This window comes from Vigna umbellata, chromosome 5, assembly GCF_029865625.1.
Source record: "Vigna umbellata cultivar VRB3 chromosome 5, Vumbellata_1.0, whole genome shotgun sequence".
NCBI lineage: Eukaryota > Viridiplantae > Streptophyta > Magnoliopsida > Fabales > Fabaceae > Vigna > Vigna umbellata.
Genome location: NC_142169.1, coordinates 59,620,133 through 59,629,854, shown reverse-complemented (window position 1 = coordinate 59,629,854; position 9,722 = coordinate 59,620,133). Strand labels below are relative to the sequence as shown.

The 9,722-nt window shown below is 35.6% G+C and overlaps 2 protein-coding genes across 2 annotated transcripts; one reads left to right on the top strand and one right to left on the bottom strand.

Moving 5' to 3' along the window:
• Positions 1 to 2,136, top strand: LOC124836019 (uncharacterized). Its single transcript, XM_047311074.2, has 3 exons — positions 1 to 259; positions 378 to 453; positions 692 to 2,136. Exons 1-3 carry the CDS (start codon positions 230 to 232, stop codon positions 1,996 to 1,998), a joined length of 1,413 nt encoding a protein of 470 aa, XP_047167030.2. The 5' UTR covers positions 1 to 229; the 3' UTR covers positions 1,999 to 2,136.
• A 279-nt stretch (positions 2,137 to 2,415) lies between these two features.
• On the bottom strand, positions 2,416 to 8,937 carry LOC124836018 (mannosylglycoprotein endo-beta-mannosidase-like). The gene is made up of 11 exons (XM_047311073.2): positions 8,676 to 8,937; positions 8,445 to 8,583; positions 7,813 to 8,040; positions 7,548 to 7,606; positions 7,290 to 7,338; positions 6,633 to 6,863; positions 5,698 to 5,867; positions 5,375 to 5,579; positions 4,022 to 4,690; positions 3,669 to 3,896; positions 2,416 to 3,404 (listed from the first exon to the last, which is right to left on the bottom strand). The coding sequence occupies exons 1-11, from the start codon at positions 8,822 to 8,824 to the stop codon at positions 2,613 to 2,615; spliced, it is 2,919 nt and encodes a 972-aa protein (XP_047167029.2). The 5' UTR covers positions 8,825 to 8,937; the 3' UTR covers positions 2,416 to 2,612.
• Between the last annotated feature and the right edge of the window lie 785 nt (positions 8,938 to 9,722).

The following is a 9,722-nucleotide window of genomic DNA, read 5'->3' as shown; positions in this document are numbered from 1 at the left end:
ATGTGAAAGACAACTCATTGTTCCCCTTTTTGTTTATTTGATGTCTATGACCGCCTTCTATTTTCTATAAATAAAGGAACTGTCTTCTGCAATAGTCACTGTCTGCACACTCTATAGAAACTTGAACACACACAAAATTAGTACTGTCTTCTTCAACACTCTTCTTCCTTATCTTTCACACTACTTTTTTCTTTCCCTTTTGCTCTCTCTTCTCTCACTTCTGTTAAGAATGAGTAAACAGGACTTGCTGAAAATTCAGGTACACTACACACTTCATTCTCTAGTACTGTTTTTGTTACAGTTATGTTTGTGTCTGGTTTTTGGGCCCATGGAATGTTAATTCTGAACCGTTTTTGCTGTTTTTGGTCTCCTTTTAGACCTGTGTTCTCAAGGTTAATATCGACTGTGATGGCTGTGCACAGAAAGTTAAGAAAATCCTGCAGAAAATCGATGGTACATTAATCTTAGCACACTTCTTTTTTTGTTTCTTATTTCAAAATTTCTTTCCATGTTAACATGTTTCGTTCTCAACTTTATTACCATGTCAGTTAATCAACATGTCCTGCTTTTTGTGGTTTGCAACTTCCCTTATACAGATTATATTATCTGGGTTCTTCAAGTTTACTTGGTCTAATCTTCATTAGATTAGATTCATTTGCCTGTAAAAGAAATTGTTATTGTTGTTGTGCAGGTGTGTATTCCGTGAAAATAGATGCAGGTGGAGGGAAAGTGGTAGTGGCAGGGGATGTGGATCCAGAGAAACTGGTGAAAAAGATAAAGGTGGGAGGGAAACATGCTGAGATATGGGGTGGAGAGAATAGGAACCATCACATCAACCCTAAATTCCAGACCTTGCAAGTTGATAACAACAAAGTGGGAAGGGACATTAAGTCCCAAAACCAGAAGGGTCAGAAAGGTGGTGATGGTGGTGGAGGAGGTAAAGGTCAAGGTCAAGTTGGTCAAATGGCACACTTCACAAACATGAAAGGGATTCAAGATCTCAAGGAACCTGTCAAGGAACAAAAATCTGTTAGGTTCAACTTACCAGAGAAGGAGTTTGAAGCTAGTGATGATGGTTTTGATGAATATGAGGACAGTTTAGATGACTATGATGATGAAGAGGAAGATGAAGATGAAGTAATAGGCCATGGGCATGGGTATGGGCATGGCAATCCAATGCATCATAAGATGATGCCAAAGATGGGAGATGGAGGTGGGCCTCATGGGCCTGCTGGTGTAATGAATGGGCCTGCCATTAATAATGGCCATAAAGACAATGCTGGTGGGAGTAGGAACAATAATGGAAGTGATAAGAAAGGTGGTGACATTGATCAAGCAATGCTAATCAAGGGCAAAGGTGGGAATTACAATGAAGCCAAAGTTGATGATAATGAAGGGAAGAAAAGTAGCCAAAAAGGTAAAAAGAAGAAGAAAGATGAGATTAAAAAAAAGGATGGTGGATTGCTAGGTAGGTTTCTAAGCTTTGGGGGAAAGAGCAAAAAGGTTGGATTAGAAGAAGTAACTTATACCAGTAGCAAGAACCAAAGCAATGAAAGTGGAAATAAGAAAAACAAGGAAGGAAAAATGAAGGACCATAGCAATGGTAAAAATGATTTTGATTTTCTTGATTATGACAAGACTCCTCTTCTTCATAAAAATGGCAAAGTAGGTCAGATGGATCCAAGCCAAAAAGGGTATCAGGCATTGCAGGGTGATGCAATGGGACATCAAGGAATGCAGATGCAGCATGTTCCATATAATAACCTTCTGCAGCAGCAATACATGGCTATGATGATGAACCAACCACAACATCAGCATCAACATCATTATCAACATGAAACAAATATGAACAACATGTATCCAACAAACATGATGTATGGTAGGCCACATCCGTCTATGAACTACATGGCACCACCTCCTATGCCATCTCACCCAATGGCTGATCCTATTACTCATACTTTCAGTGATGAGAATGTTGAGAGCTGCAGAATCATGTAGTAATTAGTAGTTACAAACTATTACATTCTGTGTTTTGGTATTTTGGGAGTTCATAGAACTGGTAAATGTGTAATCTTTAGATTAGATTATATTATACTTTACATTATAAATCATAGTATAATTTCTTCTTTTTTTTCATTTATGGAGCAGTTTTTACATTATTAAGACAATTATTTATAAGACAAAGTTAGACAGTTGTCATATTTTGGAACACTGTTAATGGGAGATAGAGTGAGAGTCGGACAAAGCCGAAGCAATTATTTTCACTCTTCATTGTTTTTTTCAGAAGAAATTTAAGAAAGTCAAAAGTTCACAAGTGAAAGAGCGTGAAGGTGTCCGCAAAATCTAAATAATTTCCATTATCATGTTTGTAAAAAAAATGTTATCACTAAGTTTATGTCTGCATTGAAATTGTCATAATTTAAGAACTTGCAACTACACACATGCATTGTTCTCTTTTATTTTAATTGCAGAGGTTTACCATTGGATATATTAGCCTTTTAAGGTATAGTAAACCAACAAAAAAAATTGAAATCACGAAGGTCTCTCTTTATGATGCATTTTTTAATGGCAAGATATACCAGAACAACAATCCCTGATAATTTCAGGGGGTTTTATACAACTTCATAAATGAGTTCACCTCCATTGTAATTCCAGCCATGAAGAAGTACTTGAGGAGTGACACCCTGAGGAGCCTCAAAGGATATATTTATAGGCATGGTCTCTCCAGGGACCAGTGAAAAGTAGTTATCAGAGTAATGAACAGGAAGAATTCTTGTGTCTTCTTCCCCTTCCTTGCTGTTCTTCTTTGAAGTATGAACAGAAATTTGAAGAAAGAAAGCAACGCCTACATCAGATCCCTTTATCTCTGTAACTTTCAGACCGTCACTTTTCCCAGAAAAACATCCGTGTATCCCCTTCAACAAAACAGTTTCATGTTCTCTTCCAACACTAAAATGTGGAGTTTCCAGTGATTGTGTGCCACAAAAACCATCACTTGGCCTAACTGTTGAGCTTCTTGACTCTGGTCTTTCAGATGAATTTGTCACATGCATTTGGATATTATAAACGGATTCTTCAATTGAAACCTTCGATGTTATGTTGAGAGGTATTTTCTTCTCCCTATATGGCTCCAATAACTTGTAATCTCCACCAGAAAGATGCAACCAGTAAAAGTTTCTGGATATAACACTTTTATCTGACATGTTATAGAGTTTGAGAAGAAGAAAGTAGACAGGCTTTGGATCTTTTGACTTTGGATACTCCATCTCAATAATAGGTGCTACTTTTTTTGGCAGAAAAGAGAGATTTTCATTAAGACTGTAGTACGGGCGTGTTCCTTCAAGATCCCACACGGAAGTTTCAATGGCAACATTAGACAACTCTTTTGATGTAGTATTAACAACCTGTTTTGGGGAGGAAGATAAAGAAATACACAGCCTTTAAAGATTTACTCTTTTATTAGAAAATCATGCATAAATTGAAAAGAAAATTATAATCAAACAATTTTCCACAATTTCATTATCCTTCAAATCTTTTTAACTGGCCACTTTTGACTTCCAATCTCAATTTTAAATTTTAAATTTTAAAAATATATTATCAAATCGGTAAAATAACATGACTACTTATATGACCTACTCATAGAACTAGAACTTCATTTCGATACTTACCTCTATCAAATATGTAGCAAGATTAAGCTGTACATGAATTGGTTCTGCGGCACACCGACAGCCATAGAAACCTGCTGTTTGATCAAGTAGATGGTCGTAAAATTGACCTCTCAGACCAGTCCAAGGATTTTGTGTCTTCCATATCAATACACCTGTATATTTGCTCCACATGTGAGAAGTCCATCCCTCAAGAAGAGCTCTGTATTGAATGTAGTTAACAAGTTGAGCCTGAGGAGATTATAGCATCTAAATTAAACATCAATTCAGCAAAAAAGAAAAAGATCAAGAGAAATAGGATGATGAAATATTCATCACTAGTGGCCAACAGGATAAGGTTTCTACTCTCTTCTTACCTTCAAACAAAAATCATCAAGATCTTTTGCATCACCATAAAGTTGAATCTGATCATGAACCTTGTTTGGTTTTGAATAAGGAATATATTTATGGTATTCCCATATGGCATTTGGAACTTCTTCAACATAACCATTGGGAAGTTTCTTAAACAATGGTATCTTCCAACCTTCTGGAGGCATTGTTGCTCGTATGGTAGCTGCAACTGGCATTCCCACAGAACCAACCTCTGGATTGAACCCATACTTATAGTAATCGTCCTTGAAGAAATCTTCAGGATTTTGAATTTCATAAGGACCATCAGTGAAGTTCCCCATCCCATCAGCAAACCCATCCCACATTGAACCTTGTATGTAAATCCGTGTGCCGTCAAGGTACTGACTAGGATCTGACGGTGTTGGGGACAAATCTCCTACGGGTTTGCTGCTTTCATCCTTACTTTCAAAATAAGGATGAAGCCTTAGATCATATTTTAGAGCAGCGTTTATATCAGCTGGTGGAATTTGCTCATTTCCCCCCACCCATAGGGCAAGACTAGGATGATTTCTTAGAAGCTTAACTGTGTCTCGTGCACAAAACAAGAAAAGATCATGGTCCAGAGGACCATCTGGATTAGATACTGGGTCACCACGTCCATCAACATCCCCAGTAATCCAAAACTCTTGCCACACCTACAAAACTCAGCCAGCAACTAGATAAATTTTCTAAACCAACACTGCTACTAATGTAGTATAAACATGAACACAAGATATTGGACAGGACCAAGGATTATATGGTAAAACTTTGTCTAAGCTTCAAACCAGATAAATCATCAGTGACCACCTGGTCTAGCTGTAGCAGGAGTAGCGTCACTTTTCAGAAACACAATCTGGGTATCCCCAACATCATAATCACCACATAACAACCATTCACTTAAAATCACTATCAAGAAACCCAGACAAAATAATGGGTTTTAGAAAAAGAAGATTAGAATCAAATCTCCACTTAAACAACATAAGACTAAAACATTAGAGGAATTATAAAATGTATTAAATAACCAGGTGAACTATAAAAACCTGCCCTTAGCAGGGTGTTTGAGTCATTCAAGTCACTGCTATATCCACACTAAAGTACCCATAAATGAGAGAACGTGACAAACCATACATGCATATATGTTACTCAGCTGTGCATAGACACATTGAGGGGATTCTATCACATTAATGTAAACCATTTCTTTCTACCCTTCTAAAGTGGCCTTGAAATTTGGATGTTAACTTGATGGCATGCATATATAAGCAAAAATTGAAATTTGGATGTTAACTTGATGGCATGCATATATAAGCAAAAATAAGGATCTGGTAGCAGTTTTAACTTACCAGAAGGCCATAATAATCACAGTAATAATAAAACTCGGGTCTTTCAGCCAGCCCACCTCCCCAGCACCGAATCATGTTAAAATTCATATCTGCATGAAATTTAATATCTGAACTATACCGCTTCTTTGATAACCGCAGAAGTCCATCAGACAATATCCAGTTACCCCCTCGAATAAAAATTGGTTCTCCATTAACTTTGAATAATCTATGATATTCAATGCACACAACAAAACATATACAGAAACAATTTAAAAATTGAATCAATTCTACCAAGTAAAAGGTAGATAAATACAACATTGATTAAATTTGAGAAATCACCTTACCTTCCACCAGTAGCATCATCGATATGGCTCTCAATTTTGCGGAATCCAAAGTGATGGCTCCATGAATCAGATTCACCAAATCCTTTAACATCAATGTTAACAACAACATCATACAAAGATTGCTTTCCCATTCCATTCGGCCACCATAAATACGGATTGGAGAAGATAAGCTGTTAATTTGCATCATTAGAACTTGAAAAGAAACGTTAAAACTAAAGCCCCAACATGTGCAAAATAACAGGCTTGCATGTGTGCAATGCCAAATAAAGAAATAGCGTTGTCCCTATGATCACTTGGGTTGGTTTAAATGTTTCTACATGCTTTATTGTTATATCTATCCAGGATTGCATACACTCAATGTAAAAAAGGGGGCAGGGGTTTCCCTATGATAACTTGGCTACTTTTGATCAGTTGGCTTATCTAAGTATTTGGCCATCAGCTTTGTTACTCCAGATCATACACATCAAGCATAACCGGTAAAGAAAGACATCAAGTAATAACTTACAAATTATGGAATCCAATGTCTTGACAATTCCTAATGTATATTTATCAAATTTATCCAATCATATCTGAACCTTTGTTCCTATGATAGGTAAGGAAATATAAGATCCATTTAACCTAAACACAATTAGCAGTGTAGTAAAGATTGTCTGGTTACATTACAAGCTCAAGAAATGATAGTACATTTCAATTATAATTACAGTAAATTAGAGTTATCTAAAAGTTAGACAAACTTATATACCACAGACACATGATGTAAGCCATATACATAAACATATACCAATGATGTCTAAGAACCAAGAGAATAGGGTCTGAAATTGAACAAATTTACTAAAATAACCAAATTCATTGATAAAGTTGTTCTTCAAATGTAATAAAGGTGTACGCGCAATGAAACAAAATTTGTCACAAGCATAATGAATACAATCACTAACCTCAGGAAATGTATATTGCACCCGTGAGTTTGCGGGTATAGAAAGATTTTGAGATTGAAGATGCTCTACCAAGATAATGCTATCCTCGGGTTCTATTGTCACTTGGACACTCAGAGAACACTGAGCAGTCCAGGAGCTTCTGTTTTGCAATTCAATCGTTGTATGTAGATACGCCTTCTTGTAGTCATCAGAAAATGTTGAAACCAAGTGCGGATCAATTATTTTTACGGGCTGCACCAAACACAGACAATGAAATTATTCAACCAAGGAACAACTACAAGCACCATTGTCTATAAAAGAAAGACAATCAAAACTCTAGAATATTTAATCGGGTTTGTTGATTTATGGACTGCACTAAAAGCTAAAAAGAGCATAGCAATTCTATGCCTCCGCAATTTCCTGGTTTAGTTTTCCAAACATATCGAGGACTCCCCAGACAATATTTCATGAAGCCAGCCTATGATTGGACTTGAAGTTCATCAATATTTGCTATGAACTACAAAAAAAAACTAGTTATAGCAAAAATGTAATAAACACAGAAGAGTCGGGAAGGAAAATGAAAGGCCTCCGAAATTGGTCTCAGTGGGAAATCTTAAATTGATTAAAAGACCAATGGTGAAGACTTCGGGATGTAATTAAATAATTAATGCTACTCACCCCAGTAACAGAAATAGAAACTTCATCCCATATTCCAGTATTCCTATCTCTGCAATCATATTAAAAACTCGCATTAGTCATAGATGTACTTACTTCCAACTCTCCAAATTTTGAACTCAATATCTAATGCTAAAATTGCTGTAGAAAAAGAATTACATGTTTTAGTTCAGAAAACAAAGAAAAAGTCAATATTTATTTTTGGATCAAAAAGCCAATGATCACACATCAATACATCTATACAAGTATTAGCAATGTCACCTTATAGGAGCCATCCAATCCCAACCTTCAACATATTGTGTGGCCACATCTTTTCCTATCTACAAAATAACCCCGAACAAAATGAATTAGATATCCAGTACGCAACAACAAAGCATTGTTCCTCTTCCTCTTTCACTGTAGTCCTAATTGATTCCAGAAATTAGGAAACACTTGAAATTGAAATCTAAAGGTTACATGTAACAGAAAGGTTAAGTAGTTAAAAGAATAAAATTAATTGATTAGAAGTATGAATTTAATTTCCAACCTCGTGATCACCACCTTGTCCCCCCTTGGGAGGAATTCTCCCAGGATGATCTGGAGGATGAACAAGAACAGCAAGCAGGTTTGTGCCATCAGCATGAACAAAATCGGTGACATGAATGGAATGCCTCCGAAACATCCCTTTTGGTAGGACGATTTGGTGGCCATTCAAATACACATCAGCAGAGTAATTGATTCCACGGAAGTTCAGATCACAGTGTTCATTGTTTGACTGCAAATGAAAAGGAGTCAAGTAATTAGTGATGCCCCCTTCCATCAAAATAAGAAACCGCCATCGTATATTCAAAAGAAGATTATTGTTGAGATACTAGAAAGGTTTTAAAAATGGACTCTCCACAACTGCAAATTCAAGCTACATCAGCCACATCTGTCAACAAACTTTTGAAATATCCCAGATCATAACTAAACCACAACTGTAAGTCTGTGACTAACCACACTTTAAAACCTTACGCACTGTATACTATACTGGCCTACTATTGGAAAACTAATCTCACAAACTTGAAAAAACAAAAATATCAGCATAAGCCAAAAAAAGGAGTATGAAATTAAAGTCAAAGGGTACCACTTAAAAATCCAAATCTGTAAAATGTACAAGAGAACAATCACAACACGTACAAGTTTGCAGTTAAAGGTTGTAAAGAACCAGAAGGTGTAATAGTCTCTTCCAGAATCAGCAATGTCAATGATATGTTCATTTTGCAGTCCATAAAAAGGATCGGGCACAACTTTGTTCTTCACCAAGGTCGCCAGAACACTGTTATGATGTTATGTCACATTGTGTGGAATCAAGTCAACATTGTATGAAAGTAAAATAACAGAAATGGAGATAAAAAAAATTGTGATTACGTTGCTGGAACGAGAGCTTCCATCCATGGTGAGGTGGGGCCAGTTGGAGGGTGCGTAGTGGTGAGCTGGGTTCCGGTGAATTGCACCTCAGTGGACCTTGCTGCGAGCCAACCTGAATCCAGCGTTCTCTTACGGTGCTGCTCCGCCATCACCGAAACCTTAGATCGCCGGAGAGGCTTCTTCTTCACTGCTCTTGTTCAAGCGTACGCAAACAAGAAAGGAAAAGAAAAACACTCGTTTTTATCTTTGCGTTAGACACGTGGATTTTGCTCCTTCCAGGTGATGATTTACGTTAAATTGTTTTTTTCCGAAATTTGGGTTGAAAAGAGAAAAGGATATACTTTGAATTAAAGGGACCGGATAAAGTACCCCAATATTAGGTTACTCAGGATCGTCGCGACTATTACTAAATTCTTTTTTTACCATGTTTAATTTCATCATGTTGTGCTATGTTCAAACGATTTTGTTTTAATTGAAATAAAATCATGTTAAGTGAAGACAACTAAAAATAAAAGTATTTATAATTTGAGACATAATTTCATATTCTTTTATGAAATATATTGAAATCGACTTTCGTTTTTATAAAATGTACTGCAGTCGTTTAAATTGTGACAACTTTATTTTTTTAAGTCATATTGATTTAATAAAATCACAGTTAAAATAAAATCGTTTTAATTCATTTTTATGAAATCGTAAAATTGACACGACTAACTCAAATTCAAAATTCTTTTAAATGTTACCTCAATTTAGTAAAATTTACTAATGATAATAAAAAACCACTGAACTTTCTAATAACATTACAGCCTCATTCTAACTGTATAAAAATATTTTTGTAATATATTTTGAAGTAATTTATTTAAAAATTCAATTTATGAATTATAAACAACGTTATTTAAAATAGTTTATAATTTATAATTTATCTTCTTTTTGTTATTATTTATAATTTAATTAGAGATATTAAAATTGGTTGTCCACTCACGTGAGTTCCATTGAATTAGATTGAATTAAAAAAAATCAATTCTTTAAATGTGAGTCAAATTCAATCTG